The sequence below is a fragment of the Puma concolor genome, chromosome D1 (assembly GCF_028749965.1).
Source record: "Puma concolor isolate L17-30 chromosome D1, mPumCon1.1.hap2, whole genome shotgun sequence".
NCBI classification, from domain to species: Eukaryota; Metazoa; Chordata; class Mammalia; order Carnivora; family Felidae; genus Puma; species Puma concolor.
Genome location: NC_141676.1, coordinates 110,093,885 through 110,111,159, shown reverse-complemented (window position 1 = coordinate 110,111,159; position 17,275 = coordinate 110,093,885). Strand labels below are relative to the sequence as shown.

The following is a 17,275-nucleotide window of genomic DNA, read 5'->3' as shown; positions in this document are numbered from 1 at the left end:
ACACAAAGATTTCCTACAGTAATCAAGCTGGTGTGTTACTGGCACATCTTTAAAATGTAGACCAATGGTACAAACTTCCAGTTATAAATTAAGTCATGGAGATGAAAAGTACAGCATTGGGAATACAGTCAATGACATTGCAATAATGTTTGACAGATGGTGACTACACTTATTGTAGTGAAGAGCAAGTCATGTGTAAAGTTGTTTGCATCAATGTTATATACCTGAAAGATAACACTGTAGATTAATGATATTTCAGTTAAGAAAAAAGAGGTCCAGAGGCAAACTCACACATACACAGTTTATCAGCTCCTGACAATGGGAACAGTATGACATATTTGGGAAAGGAAAGTCTTTCTCAGTACTGGTGTTGGGTTAACTGGATATCCATATGGAAAATGACTTCCAGATGGATGCTTAATGAAAATACAAAAGGCTGACCAATAAAACTGCTAGAAGAAAAACATGGTAAAATATTCAGACATTGGACATCCATGGACTTGTATCTAGAACACAGAAATGTACGCATCAGTACGAAAAAGGCAGACAACTCAGTACAAAAGTGGTCAAAAGACACAAACAGAGGGGCGCCTGGGTGGCTTGGCCAGTTAGTGCAGTGCAGGGGCTCTGCACTGACAGCACAGAACCTGCCTGGGATTCTCTCTCCCTCTCTGCCCCTCTCCTGCTCACTCTTTGTCTCAAAAAAAAAAAAAAAAAAAAAAAAAGACATGAACAGATACTTCACGAAAGGAAATAAACTATCCAAATGGCCAATAAACGTTTGAAATGGTGTTCAATTGTCAGGAAGAACCAAAATAAAACTGCATTATGATGTCAATATACACCATCAAAATGGCTAAAATGAAAACACCGATTACTGACAATGATGTAAAACAAATGGAACTCTTTTTACAATGTTGACAGTGGCACGACTTAGCAAAACCACTCTGGGAAACTGAAAAATGTGAATAAGGCTGTATATGTGTAACCCTATGAGCCAGCAACCCTATTCCTGAGTATATAACCAACTGAGAAGTGTAATACATTCACCCCAAAAACGTACAAAGATATTCAATTCTATTCATAATAGCTCCAAACTGAAATGTTCAACTATAAAATGGATTAACTTAAAATACATAGCATTGAAGATGACATCTGAATTGCATACGAGTGGATCATGCAATATTGAGCAAAAGAACTTTTTATAAAAGACTATAATATTGCACGAATACATTCACAGAGAGTTAAAAAAAAAAAAAAAGCTCAAATTATGGTGTATATATAAACCAAGACAATTATTACCCTTGGGGTGAGCAGTCACTAGAGGAAGTATGAAGGGCCTCTAGGGTATTGGTAATGTTCTGGTCTTCATCTGGATGATTAAGTGGATGTGTGTACTTTTAGGAAACCCACTTTAGTATGTGAACTTAACAGCTGGTACACTGTTATTTTATGCTTCCATACAGATTTTACACTAACTAAAAAATAACCAGTTAGAACGAGAGTTCTCTAAAAATAGCAACAACAAAATACTCTGTTTAGCAAGAAATTTATGAGGCTAGCGGCAACTACAAAGCTATAGATATATACCATATTGCCCTTACCATTTGCCTCTTTCATTATCAGTTAACTCACAGGGTTAATGTACTTCAAATGAATATTCCAAAAGAATTAAAACATTTAAAAAAATGTTTTTAGTTTTGAGAGAGAACACTAACAGGGGAGGGGCGGAGAGAGAGGGAAAGAGAGAATCCCAAGCAGGCTCCACATTGTCAGCCCAGAGCCTGATAAGGGGCCTGAACCCACAAACCATGATATCATGACCTGAGCTGAAACTGAGTTGGATACTTAACTGACTGAGCCACCCAGGCGCCCCCCACAAAAGAATTTTAATTCTAAATAAAACTAGTGATTCTAAACAGTTAACCAGGACACATGGCAGGAGTGAGTACTTGAAAAGAATAGTAGTTATAATGGACACAAAGCTATAATCATTTAATCAATGGCACAAAATCTATACACCACAGTATATAGTATACATACGTATAAATTTTTTTTTCATGTTTATTTATTTTTCAGAGAAAGAGAGACAGAGTGTGAGCGGGGGAAGGTCAGAGAGAGAGGGAGACACAGAATGTGAAGCAGGCTCCAGGCTCTGAGCTGTCAGCACAGAGCCTGAGGCGGGGCTCAAACTCACGAACTGTGAGATCATGACCTGAGTTCAAGTTGGCCGCTGAACCGACTGAGCCACTCAGGCGCCCCTATGTATAACTTTTATTAAAGTTTATTATTTTTGAGACCGAGACAGAGACATGAGTGGTGGGGACAGGCAGAGAGAGAGGGAGACACAGAATCTGAAGGAGGCTGCGAACTGTCAGCACAGGAGCCCACAGCAGGACTTGAACCCACGAACCGTGAGATCGTGACCAGAGCCGAAGTCGGATGCTCAACTGACTGATCCACCAGGTGCCCCTGTATGTATAAATTTAACATAGGTTCGGCGTCTTTGGTCTTATACCTTTAAGGTTAGCTGGGTTTCATGATTCATAATAATCAGGATTTTTAAAAAGTAACATGATGTGTGTATCATACCCAGTTGAATCTCAAACAGCACACTAAGCACATTACTACTTTTCTAGTAAAACGTGAATATCCATACCAAATGAGATAAAGATTCATGTAGCCTCATGTCAAATCAGGTCAGGTTTTGCCATAAAATGATTTTGATGCTAAACTTAGGGGAAAAAATTGGTGTCAGAACCTTTTGGATTTTAGAACTGTAAGAGATTGTGGATCAGGACAGAGTAAGGGAGATATTATAAGCAGATGCATGTGAAAAGAGAAACCTTATTTTCATCAATTATAGAATCAAATGGTTAAATATTTAGGGAAAAATTAGACTTTGATCCTTACCTCAGACCAGATACTAAAAAAATTTTTATATGGGTTAGGAGCTAATACCTAATTTTAATAAATCAAGAAATAAAAGCCTAGAAACCAGTGAGGATATTCTTCACTGTATCTCTGGTAAGGGAGAAACCGATGCTGTGGAAGAAATGACAAACTGAAAAAATTTTCTGCAAGAATTTGGGAAAAAATTTTGAGATCCTTAAAAAAAATGTGCACTCAGTTTTTAATTTGGTAATTCTGCTCTCTAAAATGTCTCCTAGGGGCGCCTGGGTGGCTCAGTCAGTTGAGCGTCTGACTTCGGCTCAGGTCATGATCTCACAGCTTGTGAGTTCAAGCCCCACGTGGGGCTCTGGGCTGGCAGCTCAGAGCCTGGAGCCTGCTTTGGATTCTGCTTCTGATCCCTCTGTCTCTGCTTCTAATACAATCGCATTCTGTCTCTGTCTCTCTCAAAAATAAATAAACATTAAAAAATATTAAAAAAATAAAATAAAATGTCTCTTAAGGAAGCAACTGATAACACAAACAAATAATAACTGGTTACAAATCTGTCAGTGTTATTTTTTTTTAAACTTTCTAAGCTTTTAAATCATTCATAAATTAAAATCATGACTCTTAATGGCTGTCATATAAATGTTTTTCTTTTTTCTGTTGGTAAAAAATGGAAAATGCTTGGTATTATTTGAAGTGAAAAACCGCATTAGGATGTTATATTTACAGTTTAAGTTCAGCTATACAGAGAAAATAACTTAGGAAAAAAGCATGCCAAATGTTAACTAGTGTTTATAAAAAGAAACAAGTCTATGAGGAGAAAAAGCCTAGGGGGCGCCTGGCTGGCCCAGTCGGCAGAGCATGTGACTCTGAATCAGGGGGTTTTGAGTTTAAGCCCCACGTTGGGCACGGAGCCTACCTAAAAAAAAGGAAAGAAAACAAAAAGGCTAATAATAAAGTGAAAACTTCATGCGGAATTTCAAGAAGCTGAGGCTATGGCTGAAAGATGGTGGCTTGAGAAATAATGAATGTAAAATATATAATAATATTGCATTTGAATTTACTCCTTATCAAAAATAAAATCTTATCCTCCCCTAAGAGTCATGACATCTAGCCTTTGGCTGAATGCTGATGGATGCTCTTCCCATGTACAACTTCAACATACTAAAAGGTTCTAATAATATCCGGGCTAAAATAGTCAAACACTTTAATTACAAGAATTCCCAGATTTAATACACGACTACATTAATCAGTAAGTAATGTCCACAATAAAGAGTAGATCCTTACGTGTACTTACAAAAGTAGGCATAAGTTGTTTATAGTATATATACTCTGATCCAAAAACGTAGTCCCTGGGCACCTGACTGTTAAAATAGATTACCGAGTATACGCTACAACTAAGTCCAGGACTTTGGACTTTTAAGGTAAAATGGAGGTTATGGTTTTACTCTTGAACGTGAATGCAAGTTCCAAGTACAGGTTGTTTTTGGACTATATCTAATGGCTCCTGGCTGGTGACCTAACAATCTTGAATAAAGCAAACTTTATTTGTATGTGAACTCTTAGTACTTAGCAAATACTAATACATATTAATTGAATGAGAAGAAAATCTGTATTTTCCAACATTATGTGAACTTGTGAAAAAGTGGCTTGCAAAGGAATTTAATCAAAGTATCTAAATGAGAATGACTGCCAATATAAAGTAGTTCAAACTTTTGAAGTTACCGAAAATATTTATTCAAACCTAACTGTAGTACAGTATCACACTGAGTTAAATAAACATTAAGTGTATGATATGTAGTTCCTTATGAATAGACCACTGCCATATCATAACTCACAGGACAAATTTCTGCAGTAAGATTCAGCAATTATGACGTGATTTCCACACTGAGAAAGAGAAGTAGGATGCATTTAGTTTTCTGAAGGCCCAGTATAAAAAAAAAAGGCCGAGGAAAAGGACTCTTTAACAACATACACACCTGTAGAAAAAAATCCTGATATACTGATATTTAACCAAACAGAAAGCACTTAAGAGAATATACTTTAATCTAGGCACAATTGGTCACATATTAAAGATAATTTCTGTTCTCATAAAGATTTAAACGAATTTTTCAACTTAACTGATGCATGTGAGTCTGAAACAGAGAAGGCACCTCTTTCATTCTCCTTAAGGACTCTGTGACAGTAACTCTTCGTAACACCTTAGGGGGCACTATATCTAAGTATAGACACAGTTATGTAACAGCCCATTTTAGGAGAAACTACATTAAAATATAAAACTATGATTTTTCTTTTTTACATCTTATGATGGACACAGCTTCCCAGACGATGGCCCTCCACACAAGCTTTGACCCAGAACACAAGACTTAAATCAAATGTGCACTGGTCACTACTACGTAAGAAGTGCTATGGATTAGTGCAATTCTTCAAATCCCCAGTATGTGGGGGAAAAGGATATACATACCAAGAAGTCTCAACTACCACATGAATAGACTTTGTATGGCTCAATAGTCTAAACATTTAAAGTTCTGTAAAAGATCTCAAAAGTTATAAACAAAAGATCAGAACACTCAAAAATGGTTTACAAAATTCTCTTTAAAACAAAGAGACCAGAACCATCAGAAGAAACAGTGAAAGTGTAAAACTTCAGGAATATAACCTTTACTGTAATAAGAAGGGGTAATAAAGTATTCACTCTAGAAAAAATCTTAAATTGTTAATTTCTGGTCTCTCTACCACCAGATGAGGTTGTCATCACTTCTGTACTACTTTGTGGCTGTCTTCAAACATCTTGTAGGACAGTCACCAAAGGCAACTGTAAGGAAAAGCATCATTTTCCCCCCAAAAGTGAGAAGCTAGTCCAGATGCATCAACCTCAGAGTTAGGGATCACAAGAAGTCAAAAAACACAATGTAAGAACACTAGGCTGAATTAACCTCTATTTCAACCAGATTCATACAATATTTACAGTACATAATTGTCACAGCTATACAGTTTTGCAGATTGGATTTACTTACATTTCTGCAAATGTTTTTTCCAAAATAAAAAATATACCAGGTAAATCTATTTACAAAGTAGGAAGCTGCTTCAGAAACAGCATGATTCAGGTATAAAGTGAAATTTCAGTACAAGGAAAGTGCAGGTCAGGTTCTGTCAGTATCTCATTCCCTACACTCAGAGTTTAAGGGATACGAGTTTTAAACAGCTACTGTTCTTTTAGGTTCAGAGTGTTTACTCATCATAATGCAATGATAACAAAAATTTGTCCACATCCATTCCAGCTGGAAATGAACTGGGTAGCTTCTTTTTCTGTTAAAAAAAAAAAAAAAAGAAAAAGAAAAGAAAAAAAAAAAGAAAAAAGAAAGAAAGAAAAGAAAAAAAAGAAAAAATAAACCTAAGTTAACATATTGAACTCAAACAAGGGCAAAAAACTTTCATTTACAACCTTATATCAGGTTCTTCCTATACTACTACAATTCCGCCAAAACTTTCAGTTCACTGGAACTTGAGTTACACAGAGAAGCAGAAACGCATTTTCTAAATCCAAACTTACTAAATTATACCTCAGTGGTACTTTAACATTAGTTTAGGGCAAAAGACATTATACAAAACCAGAGCTGATGAATGCTGAGTAAGACAGAACACGCTTTCTATAAAGGTGGTCATTATTACCAAACCATAAACCTTAGAAAGCTTTACTGACTGTAAGTCACAGGTACCGTTCAAGTTCCCAACACTTAATGCACCCCACGTATTTTATCAACACTACACTCAGGGAAGACGTGTGGTAACCTCGTATCAAGTGATGCAGCCGAGACTTGAGACTCGGGCGCCACGGGCTTCACCACAGCCACAGACCCAGTGAACAGAAGATGTGAGATTCCGACCCAGGCTGGCACGGCATCGAGGCCAACACTCTTCCCCCGACACCATACTTCCCGTAAGACATCCTGAACACCTTTCTTTCTATTCAGTTCACTCACTAAATGGCTAAAGAGGTTTAGGAAAAATGGGTTTCAGTTATCAATGCTCTCCCTGCGTTACCTTCCCACAGAGAACTACGGTCAAAGAAAAAACAGGTAAATGTAATTTTTCCTCTGCTCCAACTAATACATTAGCATCTGTTAGAGCCAATGGAAGAGATGGCAGGACGTGCGGAATAAAAACAAGAAGGAAGAGCCGCAAAGTTGCTTTCTACTTGGTTATTCCACACGTGACAGTGGCTTCCCAATCTTTTATGCCTTACGGCATTCTCCCAAACACCTGGGTCCTACCGTGACAGAAACAAAAACCTCCTTTCCCCAAGGAAGACGTTTGGAGATAAACGCCTTAGCAACGGTTTTGCAAACGCTCCATTCCACCTAGACACACACTGAGTACCACACTGGCTGAGACACACCGCCATAAACACATTCTGTCAACCAAAACCCAGAGCTGTCTCGACCAGAACGTGCAGTTAGGGAGCTCTGGCAAAAACGCGGAGATCTCTACTGTGAGCACTGAACGAAGGGCAAAGGTGTGGTTTTGAAATTAAGACTTTCAAACTTGCCTTAATTTTCTTCTTTTTCATCGGTAGTGACGAATTTGCAAGACTTTTATTGGAAGTACGGGAGGTTCGTTCGCGTTCATCTAATTCCTCAATCTTCCGCTTTTTGGTGGCGCTCCTCGAAGATGCTCTGAATTGTTGTTGTGTGTTGTCTTTCAGGGGAGTTGTCGAGGCGGTCCTGGAGATGGCAGCCCGGGACAGAATCATCAGCGTGTGGGCAGCCATGTTCACACTGTTCTCACTCCCTGTCTCGCTGGCAGGGCTGCAGGCAGGCAGGTCTGGGGTGACAGGAGGGACCATGACTTTGGCTGTGCTACTGTCTTCACCAAAACGCCTACTGGAGGGGACCTTGATCCCATCTCTAGGTTCTTCTTTATGTTTGTCCCCTGCCCCCAAGCCCGCTGTCCGGGGTACAGGGGAGTCAGAGCTATCAGGGAGCCTACTTACTGGGCTGTGCCACTGACCATCCTGCAGCATTTCTGAGCCAGGTTTGGTTAGCGGGTTAACCAAAGAAGCGGCACATTTAGTTTGTTCTTGCTTTGGATCCTTCCCAGCTGCACCTACCGAAATGACATTTTTACTACTTGAGGACGTGCCTTGTTTTTTGGTCAGTTCTTGCAGTGAAGTTACGGTTTTCTCATTCCGTATACCCCCATTTTGCTGCCCATTTGACAGTTTTGAAGTTTCGGGATTTTTCTGCTTTTCGACATCGCTGCATAATTCATTCTCCTTATTAGCTGTTGTTTTATGGAAAGATTCAAGTACAATTTCTGTCGGTGGGACTTTCTTTTCTGACTGAGTTTCTTTTGTGGTGCTATGTCGGCTATTGGGAGTTTCTGATTTAGATAAAATCTTAGGCAAAGGAGGTTTCTCTCGGTCTCTTTTGAGAGCATTATTAGAAGGGGCCTTGGAGGTGGAGGACACAGTGGGTGACTCGAGATTAGGAAGTGAAATGTCATTCCTTTCCTTGTTTTGGGACGCCGCCTTATGGTTTGTGCCCTGTGTATTCGCCACGGAAGCAGTGCTGTCAAAACAGAGCACACGTCTGTGGCTTTCAAATGGTTTGCTAGCTGGAACTACACTCTCTAATGAGAAGGGAACCGTGATTTCTTCCAATTTTTTCCCGAGATCGGTGGCCAGATTCTTGTCAGACACTTCAGTTCTGTAAAATAAATAAATAAAATTTAGCAACATAAAGAGATCCTTGTCAGACACTTCAGTTCCGCAAATCAATAATTAACTGTTTTTAGCAACACAAAGACATCTTTTATGTTTTTTATCTGAGCATTCAAAAAATCTAGAATGGAAACTACATGGATGCTCACCTTTGTGCATGACATCCAACTAAATGACTAGACGAATCCACCAAATTATTTACCTGCTTTCCTGGAATTATAAATGAAATAATTAGAAAAGAGAAACATTCCTGAGAGAAAGAGTACATTACTCTGAAAGGAAATGGAACAGACCACAGTATCACACATCATGAGAAAAATTTAAATGACCGCTAATGTACAAATGAAGTACTCTCACATACTGGGTGTAAAAAGCAGCTTCTAATTTTATATAAAAGACAAGTCACTCATCCATTTTACAGAGGAAATACACACATGGAGCAAATGACTTGTTTCCAACTTCAGGCAAATATTATGAATCCGGTCTCTGGATTTATCGATTACAATGTTCAACATAGCACTTAAGGGTACTCCTTAGATTCAGAAAGTTAAAGAAAGCAATATATTAATGCCTATTTTGAAATTCTGCCCATTTCACTGTCATATTTGCAAGCCTACGTCAGGCAGAGCACCAGCTCTGGAGTTTTAATAGCCATATTTTAATTTCCACGGACTTAGGAACTGATGTGGGGAGTAGCAAGATATGAAGCTAGAGAGAAAAGGAGAGATGAGCTCATAAAGGACCTTGTGCATTATGCAAAAGGTTTCTTTTTTTATATATATATTTATTTTGAGAGACAGGGAGGGAGGGACGGAATCTTTTTTTTTTTTTTTTGAGAGAGAGAGAATCTTAAGCAGGGTGTGCGCTGTCAGCACAGAGCCTGACACAGGACTCAAACTCACACACCATGAGATCATGACCTGAGCTGAAACCCGGAGTCGGACGCTCAACTCACTGAGCCACCCAGACGCCCCTTTGCAAAAGGTTTCATGGAGAATCCTTAAGAGTTTAAAATAGGGAAGATGCATAAATCGATTTATGTTTTAGGAAGTCATTCTGGCGGTAGTGTAGAAGATGGACTAGAGAAGCAAGAAAACTGCAAAGAGAAATTCTACATACATGACTACAAATACTCCAGGTAAGAGATGAGAGAGGCGTCAGGAGACAGGGATGGGCATTCATAAAGACATGAAAGGTGAAGGAAGACTCAATGGTGACATCAACCAAGGAGAAAAAAGCAGGGAGAGGAGGAGGTCTTTGATAGGGAAGAGGTGAGAGGCCGAGACATGTCGAAGTTGAAGGCCTTGAGTTAGGCACGAGAGCAGGAGTGCACTAGTTGAGTGGTGGGTCCAAAAGCCACCAACAGTATCAAGTGCTAGAGGGAATAAGGTTAGAATGGAAACGATGCACAGCATATGACATTATCAGGAGGCCACTGATGATCTCCATTTAAACAGCTGTAGTGGAAACAGGAGAAAAGACAGTAACACGGATGAAGAAAGAATGGGAGACGGAAGTGTTAGGGATAAACAAAGGGCTGGCAGGTGAGACAAACCCAAGGAACTTTACAGCCAGAGAGGGAAGGATCCAAACAAGAAAAATTTAAGACACACATAGGACACAAGATGCAGGCAGACTGCATTAACCTTAGGAAGAGCGAGATCATTATTCCTGTAAGAAAGAAAGGAAAGGGAGGAATGATTCTGGAAGAACAGGTACACACCAAATGGGAGTGATGTGAGAAAATGCAGTTTCCTACTGATGAGGTGGGAGAGAAGAGTGCTGGCCTGACAGGAAGAGGGTGGGGACTGAAGAGATGTGAGAAGAGCTGTGAAGTCAGAAAGAGCCTGAAGGGGGATGGGAAAGAGCACCAGGAAGACATGTGGAGTGACCGCTAAGAGACCATGAACAGCCCCACTTTGAATGCAATGCCGGAGAGCCCAGGTATAAAGGCAGGGATGGGTGCCGGGACAGACCCAGGGCGGACAGCAGCAAGAGGGACGGTAGAAGAATGTGTTGGCTGAGGCCGTACACCGTGGGTCTAGCCTGGATGGGGAAGGGAGTCTCCAGGAGGGAAATGGGAGGTTCATGCGAAGTGTGAAAGTTCAAGTAATGGGAACTCACGCTGGCGGCCGAGGTTCTCCGGTACGTGGGGAAGAGGTACGGGAGAGGCTGACTGGCACACACACACAGACTTGGAGATGGAGGGGTCTAAGGATCATGCAGGTTAGGCTGCGGGCCAGGCTGACACCACAGGCATTCATCATCCATGAGGATGGGAAGTGTGAGAACTAGATGCAACCCCGAAATGAAGATCGGGTATTATTCTGTAAACAGTGTCTTCTGTGGAACACAGATCTTTAATTTTGGAGTAGTCAGTGCTATCAACTTTTTCCACTTATAATGATGGTTTTTTTTTTCATTTTTTAAAGCAATCCTTTTATCCTTGTGCCATTAAGCCATTCTCTTACATTTCTTTTACTGTTTAATTGTTTTGCTTTACATTTTTAGGTCTTTAATCACCTTGGAGTTCACCTTTCACCTTTGTATATGGTATGAGGAAGGGATGTAAAGTCTTTCCTATAATGTATGTAATGGCCAATGAAATTAATTTATTAAACAATCTTTCCCCTTCTCTCTGACTTCTGATGTTACCTCCACCACATACAAATTCCCTTAAGAACATGGTCTCTTTCCGAACTCTATTTTGTTCCACTTGCCTTTTTTGTTTTTATTACTAAAAAAAAAACTTCAAGCAAAGGTTGGACAGTCACCTGTTGGGAATGAGACAAGTATTCAAAAAGAAAATACTGTGGCGTTGCTGCAAACAAATGCATATAGAGAACATAAAACTGACATTAATGAACTTAAAAATGTACCTGTACAAGGCTTGTTTCTCAGTCCCTGAGTCTTCTGAGACTTTGGAGGGATGGGGAATTGAGGGATACTTCTACTGCATACAGGTGCCGCCAAAGGCATATGAAGGACCTAGAGGAGAAGCAGCCGTTAACTATACTACGTTTGAGAAGCATCACTGTGCCATTTTCAATTCAAAAATCTTACCTGCTGAGGAGGAGCAGGAAAGGTATTTCCATTCTGTCCAACCACAGATACAGGGATCATCCCCACCATTCCTTGGAGTACAGGTTGGACAGGAGAGGCAATTATGATGGCAGATCCTTAAAAAAAAGAAAAAAAAATCTCAGTAAGCTTCTCATAAACAAGAGACTCCAAAGTAATTATTAATTTAAAATAAATTCTATAAAATTGTATCTCTTTCCCTTAGAATCTACTCTCCTTAAAAAAATTTAGGAACAGCAAGGCTACAAATTAAGAAAAAGGCAACCTCGATTATTAATCTTATGGCCCTTTCGGCCAGAACTGCCATCTTCCAGTAATTCACGCAAATGACCAACACAAAGGGAAAGAGGGGGAGTACCCACTATATATTCTCTAGGCCTTTCAGAAAATACGGAGTTGTTCTTTGGACACATTCATGCAAATCTACAAGAAAGGTGATGTTGTGGACATCAAGCGAATGGGCACTGTTCAAAAGGGAATGCCCCACAACTGTTAACAGGGCAAAACTGAACAGTCTACAATGGTACCTGGCATGCTGTTGGCACTGTTAAGAGTAAGTTAAGGTCAAGATTCTCACCCAGAAATAATGTACATATCGAGCACATTAAGCACTCAAAGAGCCGAGATAGCTTCTTGAAGTGTGTGAAGGAAAACGAACAGATAAAGCAGGAAGCCAAAGAGAAAGGTACTTGGGTTCAACTGCAGCACCAGCCTGCCCCACCCAGAGAAACACACTTTGTGAGAACCAAGGGAAAGGAGCCTGAGCTGCCAGAGTCCATTGCCTATGAGTTCATGGTGTGATAACTGTAAAAAAATAAAAGACCTCAGGCCTGTAATACATACGTACACACACAAATATACAAAGCAATCTTACAGCATTTGGTCAAGGTAAGTATCACGAGTAATGCATTAGACTTCACAGCCAGGAGATCACATTATATCTATATGTTGACTGTCTGGCTAGAATAGTGAAACTGATTAGAAAATTGATGGTGAAGGCTTCAAGTTTCAATCTTCTACCAGAAAACTAGGGTCTCAACTGAATGTTTATGGCTCAAGACTCGCTCAGACTCCAACCTATAACCTCTAATGGTACTTGTCAAAAAGAGTCCAGGGAAGTGTACAAACCGTCAAAACTATGGGGGGAAATTACAATGGCTATATGCTCCCTAGAAATCAACAATATAGTCTGTGGCTATCCTCATATATCCCTGTCGCACAAGTGAAACTTTTCCTTAGAGTCACTAACAGTTCCTGTCAGGTGGATCTCACTTTCACAAACACCCACTTCAGTCTCTCAAATACCTACTTACACTTAAGAATTCCCTTCCTTGGGATGCCTGGGGCTTAGTCTGTTAAGCATCCGACTCTTGATTTTGGCTCAGGTCATGATGTCGCAGCTTGTGGGATTGAGCTCCGTTGTCGGACTCTGTGCTGACATCATGGAACCCACTTGGGATTCTGTCTCTCTGCCCCTCCCCTGCTCTCTCACTCTCAAAATAAATGCATGAACCTTCCAAAAAAAAAAAAAAAAAAAAAAGAATTCCCCTCCTTTACTCCAACTACTACTTCATTTCTCTGAGCTTCAGCTCAAGTCCCACATTCTCTACTAATTCTGACCCCTCTTTTATGTTATTTTAAACAGCACTTCAAGCAGATCCATCATGCTTGCTAGTTGATTGTTCACATTTAGTCACATTTTATTATATGCCTATAATATAAAAAAAAAGGAAAGGAGTTTGGGAACCAATATATAAGGAAAGGTACATGAATGATGTATCATCAGCTCCATCTCCAAGAATCACTGAAACCAGTGAATTCTGTAACTTAAAAAAAAAAAAAACTTTATTTATCTGGGGGGGGTGCAGATAGAGAGAGGGAGAGAGAGAATCCCAAGCAGGCTCCGCAGTGGCAGTGCAGAATCCGACGTGGGGCTCGAAACCCACAAATCATGAGATCATGGCCTAAGCCAAAGTTGACAGTCGGACGCTCAATTGACTGAACCACCCAGGCTCTCCATGAATTCCATAACTTACTACTAGATTTAAAAAAAGGTTTGAGTGAATGAATTAGGGAGAGAAAACAAGGGCATCAACACAAATTTCAGTCTTTTCTCACACTATATATCCATGATTTATCACCTGCTAGTCAATAACTGCACACACAAGAGAAACGAGATACCATTCCAGAGACGTGAACTTCAACGTGTTCTTGAAGTTACCTTGTGAAAAGCTGGGTGACACGGTTTGATTGACAGCAAATACGCTGTTTGACCTTGGCGGTGTCTGTAACTGAGGCGGCGGGGGCTGAGCAGTCCCAGGTACGGAATTTCCAGGCAACACCACCACATTAGACTGACTGACAGTGGTTCCTAAGGCTGTTGGATCAGTCACGCATGTAGCTATCAGAATGTTATTTGAATTTCCAAAAGTTGTGCTTGTAGCTGGCATCAACTGTATGTATCCGCCATCCTTGGAGACGCACGGTGGGGCACTGGCTGAAAAAGCAACGCTGCCTTCACTCTGAGCATTCACTGCGGAGTCTTCGGATTTGAGGGTCAAGAGGCTCTGTTCCACCGATGCTGAATCCCCTGTTCTTTCCGCAGATGTGAGAGCGCCTGCGGCTTCTTCTGAAGACAGGCACTTAACCAATTCTCCATTTTTGGCAGGGGACTTAGTGGGAGAGGACAGTATTATAGTCGGCAGGTTCTCCCCACTGATACTAGAAACAGCACTGTTCAGTTCAGTATCTGAGGAAACAAATGGATCATCACTAATGATAATTTTGAGAGAGACAATATTTGCTGCATCCACGTCTGCTGAGCTGTCAACACCAGGTCTGTCACTGGTGTTCTGGGACTCAGGGTGAGAACCTCCCACTGAAGAACACACAGATTCTGACAGAACAGCACGTTTATCTTCTACAGGATCACCTTCTGGAGCAATCAATGCAACTTCCCCACAGTTACCATTCTCACTTAAAGTGAGAAAAATACTATCTCCATCTTCTTTTAAAGATGAAGGCTCTTGCGAATCGCCAGCAACTTTCTCAGACCTTGAGGGCTGAGTTTCATGTTCTTCCGCGTGATTTAACTCAAGAGATGATGAACCATCAGGCGGCTGTTTAACCGAAGATGTTGTATCTTCCAGACAAATGTCTACTTGTTCGGATATATTTAAACCTGAACTTTCAACCGATACAGGTAATATCTTGCTTTGAAGTGGAGAATTATCATGGCAATCCACATGTTGTTGTGATGTGACCGGCAATCCGTTGTGAATCTCAGTCTCACTCTGCAGAATCTCTTTAGGGTCTGGTGACTTAGAACCAGGGAGGTTAGTTTTAAGTCTTCCTGTGTTGTTAGAGCTTTCACAAAACTGACTTGTTTTAGATGTCTTTCCAGTTAATGGAATATTTTGGGATAAAAGCTGAGAACTCTTCCCAGAGAGAACGAAGTTTTCACTGTTAGTTTCCCCCCCGAGGGAAACAAATGACGTTACTGGTATACCAGACTGATCAGGCTGTAATGGAGAATCACGTGGCGCATCCGGCAAGAGAGAACTCTTTCCGACCTCCATTGCCATGGCGGTTTCAGTGGACATCTGATGGGTGTATAATTCGGCACAACGCTGATTACATTCGGCATCAGAATTTACTCTTTGGTTAAAGTCATTCAAATGAGGCACAGATTCAAAGGAAATATCGAGGTTACACTTCTGTTCATTAGGTACACCCGTTTTAAATGCCTTTTTCTGGACGCTAGAGCCTATCTGAGGAAAGTGTTCCTGTGCTTCTGGTCTAAGCTCATCGTGGTTGCTGCCATTCTTCAAGGCATTGGATGTGTCTTCATTTTGATAGGATGTACAAAATGGGGGCTGCCCAGACTGATCACCTGCAAAATAGGATGGAAGAGACAGATAGGGAGTATGCGTTGCTTTCTGAGGGAGTCACGTTTACTGTAAAACCTGTTTTGTCAAGGAAGTAACGCATCTCGGACATAACGGAAAGGGCAAGTCTGAAAAACCGTATCTCACATTTTCTGAGTATCAAAAAATTCACAGGCACTTTTTTTTCTTTCTTTTTTTTTTTAATTACTGATGCCTTTCTGAGTAACTGCCAGATTGTTTTTCAAACCTCTTGGAAAACAAATGACACAATGAAGGAGAAAGTATATAGGTTTCAGAACATCCAATGTTTATCAGTATGTAAAACTGGCCCCACACATGCAGCTGTTTTCACAATAGCTGGCTTTTCAACTTCTACCATTTCTATCAACCTTACTTTATCTGATATATTTTTCACGGAGAAATGGGCCAAGTACACTGTGCATCATCAGCATTTGATGTTACTGTTTACTGTGTGCAACATTCAACGTTCAGTAGAAACATAGGAATATGACCTAAAATGTTTTAATATCCAGAATTCAAGACTATCACTACAGTATATAATTCCCTCTAAGCAAGTAAGATATAGATCTTGAGCACTCAGTTGCGCTTGCTTACCAGGCTAAATGGTTAATAACACACACCAACGTTACATAGCAGAGATTTGGACTTGTAACACACAAAAATTGTTAAATGTTATATAGACTTTTGTCAAACTGGTCAATTCTATTAATGCTAAATTGCGCAGGTCAACAATTATGAAAGAATGAGTACTAAAAATTCTCCTTTTAATCAAATTACTAAAAGGCTTGGGATTTTTTCTTTAATGAAAAGAAAAAAACTTATTCTTACCAGATTGTTCTGATTCAAAAGAACCTTTAACTGCTAGATTAGTTTCATCTGCTAACACTACACTGGGATTGGTGTCCAGATGTGGACTGCAAATGCCTTGGGATATCTGTTTATTATTCTTGGATTTACCTGTTAGAAAGGGAACAGGGAAATAACTGGTTAAATGATCAAAATAAAAAAAAGCATCAGTTAACACAACTTAACGGTGATCCATCAAATGTTTAACTTTATGTCTTTTGGATATAGCCTTGTATATCATGGACAAAACCAAAGATTTTTGTAACAGACTGGTAGTTCTTAAGCTTTAGCCTACATCAGAATCATCTGGAGAGTCCAAGAATTTGCATTTTTAACGTGTTCTCAGATAATGCTGATAATGCTGGTCTGGAGACTAACTCTGAGAATACTGCATGAGACCATAAAATTGAGGGCATAGCCAATTTCTTGCATTCCTTTCGTACTACCCAATTGTGTTTAATATAATGTATGTGTTAACCTCAACATATTTGTGCTGACTGGCAAAAATGCCCACACAAAAAACAAAATACAAAATGTTTTCCATTTTTTTTTTTTTAACGTTTATTTATTTTTGAGACAGAGCATGAACAGGGGAGGGTCAGAGAGAGAGGGAGACACAGAATCCGAAACAGGCTCCAGGCTCTGAGCTGTCAGCACACAGCCCGATGCGGGGCTTGAACTCATGGACCGTGAGATCATGACCTGAGCCGAAGTCGGACGCTTAACCGACTGAGCCACCCAGGCGCCCCTGTTTTCCATTTTTATAGCTAAAGTTTAAGGAAAAAACCCACCCTCCCCCACTCCCAGACCCTTCACAGCC

At 40.2% G+C, this 17,275-nt stretch overlaps 1 protein-coding gene across 1 annotated transcript in view; it reads right to left on the bottom strand.

Annotated features, from left to right (window-relative positions):
* Positions 1-4,611: 4,611 nt before the first annotated feature.
* The window catches only part of NPAT (nuclear protein, coactivator of histone transcription), a 54,385-nt gene continuing 41,721 nt past the window's right edge, over positions 4,612-17,275 (bottom strand). Inside the window, exons 12-18 of the mRNA XM_086679211.1 lie at positions 16,438-16,566; positions 13,923-15,593; positions 11,684-11,799; positions 11,500-11,608; positions 8,770-8,830; positions 7,448-8,606; positions 4,612-6,207 (exon numbers count right to left, since the gene is read on the bottom strand). Coding sequence (XP_086535337.1) covers positions 6,130-6,207; positions 7,448-8,606; positions 8,770-8,830; positions 11,500-11,608; positions 11,684-11,799; positions 13,923-15,593; positions 16,438-16,566 — 3,323 coding nt within the window. The 3' untranslated portion in view covers positions 4,612-6,129. The remainder of the gene's footprint in view (positions 6,208-7,447; positions 8,607-8,769; positions 8,831-11,499; positions 11,609-11,683; positions 11,800-13,922; positions 15,594-16,437; positions 16,567-17,275) is intronic.